At 48.6% G+C, this 11,781-nt stretch overlaps 1 protein-coding gene across 2 annotated transcripts in view; it reads left to right on the top strand.

Moving 5' to 3' along the window:
• The window catches only part of LOC140403314 (adhesion G protein-coupled receptor E3-like), a 65,762-nt gene that overhangs the window by 10,047 nt on the left and 43,934 nt on the right, over positions 1-11,781 (top strand). For both annotated transcript variants that reach the window (XM_072491159.1, XM_072491158.1), the window contains exons 4-7: positions 1-124; positions 2,162-2,311; positions 8,124-8,246; positions 10,403-10,491. The exon at positions 1-124 is cut by the window's left edge and continues 14 nt beyond it. In XM_072491159.1, coding sequence (XP_072347260.1) covers positions 1-124; positions 2,162-2,311; positions 8,124-8,246; positions 10,403-10,491 — 486 coding nt within the window. The remainder of the gene's footprint in view (positions 125-2,161; positions 2,312-8,123; positions 8,247-10,402; positions 10,492-11,781) is intronic.

Raw genomic sequence — 11,781 nt, 5'->3', positions numbered from 1 at the left:
AAACTATGTGGGCCCAACGCAGTCTGCCACCGCACCTCTGGGAGCTTCTACTGTACCTGTGAGAAAGGATATTACTCGACCAAAGATGGGAAATTTGCAAGTTCTGCCGAGGCCTCTTGTAAAGGTAAACATACAAATCACACTGACTGACCTTTGCCCATTCCAGTGCTGCCAGCTGCCCCCACTGTGTGCCCCCCCCCCCCCTCCCGGCCACCCTGCTCTTTGTCACCCTTATCATGTGGCCTATTTTTATGTCTGAGCCTGGTCGGCGAGCGTCTGCCATCTGTTCTATCGACTTGGGACCATCCTTTCCTCCCCCAGTGTCACCACATGGTACCAGGTTTGCTGCCTAGCATTAAGCAGTGGGGAAACCCCTGGCTGACTTGCCCTCCTTTACCTCAACGCTTCTGTGGATGATCGCAGCAGCTTATCCCAACCAGTATGAGCGAGACTATTCAGCAAAGTTGATGGGTCGGGAGTTAGGGGGACAAATGTTAACCTAACCCGTCCATCGGGATTGGTGCAATGAGGATTTTGTGCCATTACTCCACGGAAGCCAAGAATGGAAAAGCTAAAAGCTATAATTCCAACAGTTCATCCATTCCCGAGGAATCACCAGCATTAGATTAAAATTAAACCCCCAGACCCACCACAAATCATAGAGGTGACTCTTGTTTGTGCCACTACCCCCCACCCCCACACAGATGAAGATCCAATCTAGCCCCAGCTAGGGTGAAGTGCATTGGAATGATATAGTTTCTATATATTAGGCGTGTACGAGCTTTAGGTTATCACGCGTTCACTCTGTTCAAATGTTATACCTCTCTGGGCCGTACACAAAGCACAGAATACTATGGGCCCCTATCCTGGTCTTCTAGGTAGGAGGGACTGCAAAATTCACGAGATAGAGATCACACTCTTCCCCCCACGCGCCCCCAACCATTTAGATATTTAACAGGGGGCGGGTGAGGCCTAGGCTGCAATTGAGGCCAAATTGGCCACTCAAAGGCCGTTTCCCAACTGGCCGCCATTCTGAAGCCAGTTGCAGGAGGTCATGAATGGGGAGGAAGCCCGGCATGTAGACCTACTCAGGCCTCAAGTGGAAACGTGGGTGATGCGCGTCCCTCACTGCTGCTTCTTTCCAATCTCATTCCCACTCTCACCCTCTAGCTCCGCCATTTCCGCAGCCTTTCCAACAAGTCCCCCACCCCCCTCATCTCCCCTCTCCACTTCCGGGACAGCAGAGGAACAAAACATACGAAGAAGGAGCAGGAGTAGGCCATTCAGCCCCTCGGGCCTGCTCCGCCATTTAATAAGATCACGGCTCAAATCTGAGTCCTGCCTGCCCACGATAGCCTATCACCTTTCGCTTACCAAGAACCTATCCACCGCTGATAACAGGAGGAGGCCATTTCCCAAGTCAGGCCTATTCTGACATTCAGTTGGATTATCGATTTATACAATTGTATCGCCCCACCTTGGTTTCATATTCCTTCTACTGCAAAGATCAACCGATCTGTGCTTTAAAATCTTCAGTTGACTCCTCAGAAGCAACAGCATTTTGGGGGTGATAGTTCCAGATTTCTGCCACCCTTTTCATGAAGGAAGGCTTCCTGATATCACCACTGAGTGACCCAGTCTCATTTTAAGGATATGGCCCTCTTCCCTCCACCACCTGAAAAAATTGTGCCTCCCTCACCATCCTAACCATCTTGATTAGATCTCCTCTTCATCTTCCACACTCAAAGCATTCAAAATGCAACCTGACCTAATGTGTCAGTCCCTTTAACCGCCAGGTCATTCTGGTGGATCTGCATTGAGCGCCTTTCAAAGTCAATAGATATTCTTGAGGTGTAGTTCCCACTATTGAATGAGATGAAGCCACAGCAGAGCTTTACACAATTGTAACGTAACTTCTACTCTTTAGTATTTCTAAATACAGCACCTTACCAAACCGTCAGGCCTGAAGTAAATGAATGAAAAGTATAGAACTGTGGAATTTAGCTGCCTGGAAGGCATGGGTTAAGTTTGCAGGGCTATCATCTGGCGAGCTATAACCAGAAACAAACTCCATCATTCTATTTCCCAGTGCTGATGTCTTTCAGTCAACCCCTATGGCAAAACAGAGCCCGTGTTGATGTGTCCCGCTATTCTGTTGCAGATTATGATGAGTGTCGCAACATTAGAACAGTGTGTGGCACTAACGCAAGATGTCACAATACAGTCGGAGGATTCTATTGCCTGTGCCACAGGGGATTTGCTCGGAAGTCAGGCGAGACGAACTTCACTGGTTTTGGGGCTGGGTGTAACGGTAAGGTTGGTAGTGAGATCCCGGTCCCGTTTTCTTCCCTTCCACAGGTTCTGGAGAATGTTTTTTTTTTTTAAATTCATTCAAGGGCTTTGGGTATCACTGGCTAAGTCCACATTTATTCGAAATCTCCCTTGAGAAGGTGGTGGTGAGCTGCCTTCCTGAACTGTTGCAGTCCCTGTGGTGTAGGTACACCCACTGTGAGGTTGAGGGAGGGAGTTCCAGGAATTTGACCCAGCGACACTAAATGGGCGGTGATGTATTTCCAAGTCGGGATGGTGAGTGGCTTGGAGGGGAACTTCCAGGTGGTGGGATTCCCACGTATCTGCCGCCTTTGTCCTTCTAGATGGTAGCGATCGGGAGTTTGTGAGGTGCTGTCTAAGGAGTCTTGGTGAGTTCCTGCAGAGCATCTTGTAGACGGTGCACGGGGCTGCCACTGTTCAATGGTGGAGGAGGGAGTGAATGTTTGTGGAAGGGGTGCCAATCAAGTGCTTTGTCCTGGATGGTGTTGAGCTTCTTGAGTGTTGTTGGAGCTTAACTCATCCAGGCAAGTGGGGAGTATTCCATCTCACTCCTGACTTGTGCCTTTGGTGAGTCAAGATGTGAATTACTCACCACAGCATTCCACTTCTGACCTGCTCTTGTAGCCACAGTATTTATATGGCTAGTCCAGTTCAGTCTCTGGTCAATGGTAACCCACAGGGTGTTGATAGTGGGGGTTCACCAATGGTAATGCCACTGGATGTCAAGTGGCGATGGTTAGTTCCTCTCCGGTTAGAGATGGTCATTGCCTGGCAAACATGGTGCAAACGTCACTTGCCACTTATCAGCCTAAGGCAGGATACTGTCCAGGTCTTGCTGCATTTGGACATGGAGTCGCAAAGACGTTGAACATTGTGCAGTCGTCAGCGACAATCCCCACTTCTGACCTTGTGATGGAGAGAAGGTCATTGATGAAGCTGCTGCTGATGGCAGCCATGATGTGGAGATGCCGGCGTTGGACTGGGGTGAGCAGGGCGCTGGGGCGGTTCACGCCGCTCCAGCTGCTGATCCGGCCGTGGAATGGGCGCCGGGGGATGCGCGCATGTGCAGTGGGTCCGGCGCGAACCTGCGCATGTGCAGTCCCACCGGCCCAATTTCCGCGCATGCGCGTCGTCCCCCTTGTTCGCGCTGGCACGGAAGAAAGGAGGTCGGGAGACAGCGAGGCTGGCCCACCGATCGGTGGGTCACATCGAAGGCCCTCCACCCCCACAGGCCGCCCCCGGACCCTTTAACACTGACCCCAGTCTTACAACACCAGGTTAAAGTCCAACAGGTTTGTTTCGATGTCACGAGCTTTCGGAGCGCTGCTCCTTCCTCCGGTGAATGAAGAGGTATGTTCCAGAAACATATATATAGACAAAGTCAAAGATGCCAGACAATGCTTGGAATGCGAGCATTTGCAGGTCATTAAGTCTTTACAGATCCAGAGATAGGGGCAACCCCAGGTTTAAGAGGTGTGAATTGTCTCAAGCCAGGACAGTTGGTAGGATAGATGGTTAGGTCTCAGACACTGACCTGAGGAACTCCCGCAGTGATGTCCGGGAACTGAACCTAAGAAACCTACTGCTCCCTCACACAGGAGCTTTCTTTTTAACTAACACTCACTGTAGCGCTTTCAATCAGATCCGGGCTGATGAGTATCTCGCCTCTAACTAACCCCACTGCCCTCAGTTCCAATCCCTAGAACGTTATCAATCTCAGTTCTGAAATTTTCAATCAAACCTTTACCAGCTCTTTGGGGGAGGGGGAGATCCAGATTTCCAATATCCTTTGTGTGAAGAAGTGTTTCCTGACCCCTCTCCTGAACAGCTTCGCTTGAAATTTAAGATTCTGCCTCTTTGTGCTGAACCTGCCCCTGTTAGGATCCCAGATGAGAACCCAACAATTTTCAATTTGTAAAGCATTGAGGAAATGTTACTCCACCACAGGAGTGACAACACTGACCCATAGATACATTTTATGTTGTTACGACTCCCCCAGGGCTAGAGCAACGTCAATTCCAGTCCCACTTGACAACACAACACAATTGAAATTCATAAATAATTCTTAGAAAAACACCCAAAGCCTTTGGCCCTCAGCTGCCTGTTAACTATTGTCACCAGGTTTGTAAATTTAAACACAATTAAGTTTATTGCTAACAAGAACTATAATTAAATATGCAGCAAATCAACAGGTTAACAATTATTTAATTCCTAACTTCCCCCAACTTAAACTCGCTCCCCCCTCGCACACACAAGACAAACACAGAGGGAAGAAAAGGGGTGTGAAATAATAAGTAAAGTAAAAAGATAGAGGGCGGGATTCTCTGATCCTGAGGCTAAGTGTTGACTCCGTCGGAAACGCCGTCACGTTTCCCGACGGCGTCAACACGGCCCCAGGATCAGCAATTCTGGCTCCTACAGGGAGCCAGCAGGGCGTTGGAGCGGTTCACGCCGCGCCAGCTGCTGATCCGGCCGTGGAATGGGCGCTAGGGGATGCGCGCATGCGCAGTGGGTCCGGCGCGAACCTGCGCACGCGCAGTTCCACCGGCGCGATTTCCGCGCATGCGCGGTGTCTCCCTTGTCCGGGCCGGCGCGGACGAAAGGGGGCCGGGAGACAGCGAGGCCGGCCCGCCGATCGGTGGGTCACTTCGAAGGCCCCCCCCCCCCAGGGTTCCGCTGGCTCAGAGCAGGTTAGAACAGCGCTGGCGCGGGGTTGGAGAATCCCGCGCAGAGTCTTTGTTTCAGTTGGGTGTTTCTAGCCCACCTTCTTTCAAGGCTTTCAGTTTGAGATTTCTGTATCCAGTCTGTAATGGTTTTCACTGCAATTTCAGAAATACAGCAGCTTTTCTGGAGAAATGAGAGAGAGCAGATCCTTTTCTCAGTGTCCAGGTCTCCAGCTGAACTTCCCCAGGCTCTCTGAAAATCAGCCCATTCAGGCAGGACCAAACCATCGCCTGTTACCAGGCAGAACCAGGCAAATTCAGTGACCACCAGCAACCAAATCGAACCAAGTCCGATCGATCTCTTGGGTGCTGAAAAGTCTGGGTTCTGCTGTTTAAAAGCAATCAGAGGTCTTTTGTTACTTTTGAATTTCTCGCTTACCCTGCTCGACTTAAAGATATTTGTCCATTAAACATCCATGGATCGAAATGATAACATCAAAAATAAAGAAACAGGAAATAAAAGAAGGAAATCAACAAGAAGTGCCCTTACAATGTTCAAACAAACTTTAATGTAATTGCAGAATTAACCACGTTAGCAACAAAGAAATAGCTGTACAGTTAACAGTTACAGCAGTTCTTGAGTAAAAGAAGAAACCTAACTCACTTCCTAATTTTGCCACTATATTCCAGTTAAGCAAACCAATTATATATTGAATACCATTCATGAATAAAGTTAACAACCAGGGTTTTACTTGCTTTTCTCTGTACAGAGTCTTTGGAGAGAGAACCTTTCAGGACCAAACTGAAACACCTCTGTTCAGATAAGAGGTCGAGGACCTACTGACACTTCACACAGACCTGGCTCATCCTATTAGCTCATACCTGTTGTATTTGCTTCACCTTTTTAAAAAAAAGGTTGGGTGGGGTTATGGGGATAGGGTGGATGTGTGGGCTTGGGTAGGGTGCCCTTTCCAATGGCCGGTGCAGACTCGATGGGCCGAATGGCCTCCTTCTGCACTATAAATTCTATGAAATTAGCTGCATTATCTGTACAAAGAGCACAAGGCATTCTTTTGTCTCCCTTACAAGATGCCCCTTGCCTTGTTTCACCAGGACCCAACACAATCTCCCTCATAAATTATCTACACCTCAGGGGTCCTTCAAACCTAAACAATATTCCCTTAGCTAGCTATCTGTAAACAAGTAAAAGATTCTCAAGATCTTTGAGCAGAACATTTCACCTGCAAATCAATAAATACCTAACTTTTACAACACCTTAATCACCACTCTAGCAGTCATACTGACTGCATGCACCTTAACCCAGGTTTGAATGACAATGCTGCAGAACAATATAAAATATGACAATTTATTTTACATGCATTACATCCCACAGAGGAAATTGTTTGTCCACCCTATTATCATCTTAAACTCAATTAAGTCATTATTTTATCTGCTACAGTCAGAGAACGCAAGCCTTTGCAATCTCTCTGCAAATTTGATCATTTTAGTTCAGGTACGATTCTGATGGTGAGGAACATGTGATGTAATGGGCAATGTCCCGACCTGGGCCAGACTCTCTGGGTTCGAAACCTACCCCAGGACTTGGTGGCACAAACAGGATGACTATCAACCTGCAAATCCTTCCAACATGCCCATGGCAGGCGGTAAGAGTGGGAGAGTCTCCTGATCAATGCTTGATGCGGAATGGTGCCCATCAAGCTAGAGGCAGGGATTTTCCGGCCTTTCCCGGTGGCGGGGTCCTCTGGTCCTGCCGAATGTGACTCCTCCCCCCGCCCCGGCTGCGGGTTCCCCGGTGGCCTTGAACGACGCAAATGGCCATTGACATCAAAGGGACCGCAATATCCCACTGGCGGACAGTGGTGAGGTGGGGTGGGGGAACCCCTGGTCAAAGTGTCCGTCTTCAAGCCTAGTGACCAGCCCCAGGAAAATCCCAGCTCTGGAACCTGATTGAAGTGCGTGCTTTGTCTGCCTCATACCTCGCGAGGTGTAGGAAGAGAACTGAGAGAGGTTGTTAGGGTCAATCTGAGGTACATCCCTCCGAATCCGGCATAACCTCCCTGAGGAGCAGAGCCCAAAGCTGAACTCTCACAAACAAAGATGAATGACCTGGGACGTGAGCTCTGCTCCCCTCTCGAAAGAAACCTGTCTCCGATAATTTCTGTTCACATCATTTGTCTTCTAACCGGCTCGCACCTCTCATACAGTTGGCCAACAACGCCTTCTTCAGCATCACATTTTGAAGTCCATCTGAGACTCATATCATGGAGACTGGCGCATCAAAGCGACAACTCATTGAACCACTGCCTACAAAAGAGCACCACATCTGGAAGAAGTTTCACCAATGTATTTGGGGAGAAGGTGAATAAGTCGGCGAGGATGTGAAGAGTAGAAGGATATGGTGATGCAGTGAGATGAGCTCGTGGGGTAGGTGTGCTCATGTGGACATGAACACCAGCAAGGACCAGTTGGGCTGAATGGCCTATTCCGAGAGGACTTTACATTCCGAGAGGACTATCGAACGGACGAACAAAGGTGAATAATTCAATATCACCTATTTTACATAATTGACAATGGTCCAAAGTACCATCAGAACATTTTTTTAAAGATCTGCCGTCTTTCTTGCTCATTACTCGTTCAATTTGAACTCGATAGAGATATCCCGGACACATGTTTGTGCTGTAAAAGTCTATAATCAGTTCTGGGTATCACGTAGAACCCATTACGGAGCTTGACTGCTTCCATCTCCTCCGTGGTCGGTGCAAGGGTTAGAATCATAGAATCCCTTCAGTGCAGCCTATCGAGTCTGCACCGGCCCTCGAAAGACAACCCAACCTGGGCCCACACCCCCACACGAAGGGGCATTTTAGCCTGGCCACTACACCTGACCTGCAGATCTTTGGACTGTGGGAGGAAACCCACGCAGACACGGGGAAAACGTGCAAACTCCACACAGACAGCCACCCGAGGCCAGATTCGAACCCAGCCCCTGGTGCTGTGGGGCAGCAGTGCTGACTGGTGTGCCTCCGTGCTGCCCCGTTATGGGGTAAGCCAATGAATGGCACAGAATCCAGCCATGTGTAGTAACGCCATTTCTTTTCTCTATTGCAGATATTGATGAGTGCCTCCAAGACCCCTGCGGTCCAGATACTGTTTGCCAAAACATAAATGGGAGCTTCAATTGTATTCCTAATTCAGCATTTACCTTATCAACTCTCCAAGCTGTATCCCAAAGTAAGAAAATGCAATGATTCAGTATTAATTGATGTCAAATGAAAGTGGGAACAATGCATGAGATTAGAGAGGACCAATTTTCAAATGAGGTGTCCTCATTGTCTTCACCAGGTGGGGAGGGTGTTCCCTCTAGTGGGTGAATCTAGAACTAAGGGATCGGTTTCAAAATAAGGGGGCTGGTTTAGCACAGTGGGCTAAACAGCTGGCTTGTAAAGCAGAACAAGGCCAGCAGCGTGGGTCCAATTCCCGTACCAGCCTCCCCGAACAGGCGCCGGAATGTGGCGACTAGGGGCTTTTCACAGTAACTTCATTTGCAGTCGACTTGTGACAATAGCCGATTTTCCTTTTCATTTGAAAACAAAGATGAGGAGGGATGTTTTCTCTCAGCGGGTGGTGAGTGACTGCAACGCCATCCCTCAAAAGGTTGGTGGAAGCCGAGGGTGGGATTTTCTTGCCGTTCCCGCCAGCGGGATCTTCCATTCCCCCTGCCGGGTGTGAACAGTGGGTAAGCCCGCTGACAGCGAGGGGACCACCGTCAGCCAATGGGAGTGGGGCGGAGTGGAATCCCGCCCAGAGTCTTTGCATCTTTTCCAGGCGGAGCAGGATAAATTTCGTAAGCAAAAGGGTGGACGGTTATTGGGGGGTGGGCAGAAATGGAGGGGTTGAGGTTACAATCAGATCAACCACGATCTTATTAAATAGCAGAGCGGGCTCGAGGGGCCGAATGGCCTCCTCCTGCTCCTAATTCATGTGTTCGCATGCGTATTCATGTCGATCTGATCACCATCTTATTCTATCTTCATCTCCTTCGTTCTCCAAATAAAACCCCCCAATTGTCTCTTGAATCTACGTCCTCTTCGCTCTGAATTCTTGGTAACAGATTCCACAGCTCCCTAAAAAGAGACTGAATGCCTGTGTGGGCCGCATCCTCCACCCCCCCCCCCCCCCCCCCCCCGCCCCGCCCCCACTGACGGTTTGGTGAGGCAACTGCAGTTGGCTGCACATGCAGTCTAACAGGCTGCCCTGAGAAGGCCCGATTCAGGTGGGGGCCAACACAGCAAGCGTTTTAAATGCACTTAACTGAATGTGGAGCCAGAAGGAGTGGAAGGGCTCCCCACAATCATAAAATTCCTTAGCCCACTGATCCCACTGGTATCTGTTCGTCATTGGTGCTATCAACCCACCCCCCTCACCCCCACCCCCTACCACCAACATCATATTACTCACATCCCCTTTGTTCCCGGAGGTGGGCACACCCAAATTTCTCCGCTCTCAATCCTAACTTGCTCGTTTTTATCTTCTATCGCCTGATATTAGGTACCTAACTGCGCCACGGCATCACCATTGTGTAGGAACCATGAACGCATGGAGCGAGGGATGATCCTCAATGGCTCGCCCAGTGTAGTCAGCGAGAAATAGGCTGTGCAACTATCAGGAAACTCCCAGATCATTGGGTGGGGGCCAGGGTGGTGGGGGTGGAGGGGGGGGGGTGATATTAGACTTTGATGTAATATGTTGTTATTCTTTGTTTTCTGATCCAGAATGGTCTGATGAGTGGATGATAAAGAAACCAGCAATCTTAACATTGAAGCAAAACTAATTTATTGAATAACGATTAAATTAAATCGAGTTCGCACACTCTACAGAGCTATAACTATTAATACAGTCATCTATAATCTAATACTAACTAATGATGTACTCGTGCTACTTCTTTCTCTAACCTAAGCTATTCCTAGAGCTGTGATCCATTCCTCTCCTCGGCTAACACTTAACTACCCAAGATTCCCCGAGGTCAGATATTTATACTGGGAACTGGTGGTGCCCTCTAGTGTTTGAATTACACTGAGATGTAATAATTAACCGTTCACTGGTATACCTATATACATATCATTACAGGGTGGGGGGTGTTTATGGTGGTGGGGAGTTGAAGGGAGAGGGATGACTGTGGGTGAGATCAGCAGCAAGTGCCTTGGCTGAGATGGAGGGATGTCAAGACATAAACTCTTACCCTCTATGCCACAAAACCCACCTGATAATTATTGGTCCATATTTAATCCATTGCGGTTCTCACAAATGTTTTTGTCACCTTGTTCTAAATGTTCTGTTGGAATGCCACTTTAATGCGGGTCGCTAATTTACTATTGTCCCTGTCACAGGTGCATTATTGACATGTCTAGCTAATCTCCTGAAGAACCAGTCCATCATTGACAAGTGTTATTCCCAACATCCAGAGGGATCACAGCAGGTACTGTAATATTATTCATGCAAGTTTGTCACAATGCTTTGAATTTACACCATGACCTGATATCCAATAAAACATTAACACCCTTTATGTGAAAATCTTCTCCCCCACTATTCGAATGGAGACCTTCAGCCAAATGATAGATCAGCAGTCCCATTCAGATACCTCAGACGGAGATTCCAGTGAGCATATTAAACCAATTTCACACTAAAACAATAACAAGGGCGGCATGGTTAGCACTGCTGCCTCGCAGCACCAGGGTCCCAGGTTCGATTCCCCGCTGGGTCACTGTCTGTGCGGAATCTGCACATCCTCCCCGTGTCTGCGTGGGTTTCCTCCGGGTGCTCCGGTTTCCTCCCACAGTCCAAAGATATGCAGGTTAGGTGGACTGGCCATGATAAATTGCCCCTTGGTGTCCAAATGGTCAAGTGGGGTTATGGGACAGGGCGGGGGATTGGGTCGAGGTAGGGTGTCCTTCGAGAGGGTCGGTGCAGACTCGATGGGCCGAATGGCGTCCTTCTGCACTGTAGGGATTCTATGATCTAGTGCATTTATTGCCATAAAACATCCCAAGGTGCTACACTGGACCATTATCAGGTAATATTTGTCACCACGCCACACAGAATATTAGGACAGGTGACGGTTAGACAAAGAGGTAGGTTTCAAGGGGAAAAGAGCGATAAAAGAGGTGGAGAGGTTTAGGGAGGGAATTGTGGAGTTTCGACAGCTGAAAGTACGGCTCTTAGTGGGGGAAATGATGCAAACCAGAGATGCTCAAGAAGAAATACAAAAGGCCGAAAAGGTTGTGGTGCCAGAGGATGTTACAGAGGTAAGAGAGGGGCAGCATCTTGGAGGGATTTGAAACCAAGCAGGAGAATTCTATAACTGAGAGGTTGGCTAATTTCAGGGCCTGCTTTGTTCATTGCGTATCCTAGAAATATGTTTTTCTAGAATCATAGAACCAGTCAGCAAATAAAGAGGCCACTTGGCCCATCGTGCCTATGCTGTTTTGTTATGCTCTTGATGTAGCATAAGCTGCTGCCTTGATGTGCACTCTGACAAAGGAATGTTCAGACTTGGAGGTAGCTTTAACACGTTTATTAAACTATTAACAATTCTCCTACTTGGATTCGACGTTACTGTTAATCCTGCTATAGCTACTCAGACTGATGAACCAGTCTGCTACAATCCACGTGGTGGGTGTGATGTTCAATCAACCCTGAGTCTGTACTCACTGAGAGTCTCCACTGGAAAGAGACTGAGCATGTGTGATGTGTCCTTTTATATGGGTTG

The sequence above is a fragment of the Scyliorhinus torazame genome, chromosome 27 (assembly GCF_047496885.1).
Source record: "Scyliorhinus torazame isolate Kashiwa2021f chromosome 27, sScyTor2.1, whole genome shotgun sequence".
In the NCBI taxonomy this organism is placed as follows: Eukaryota; Metazoa; Chordata; class Chondrichthyes; order Carcharhiniformes; family Scyliorhinidae; genus Scyliorhinus; species Scyliorhinus torazame.
Note: the sequence above shows the minus strand (reverse complement) of the source record. Positions and strands in the feature narration are given on the sequence as shown.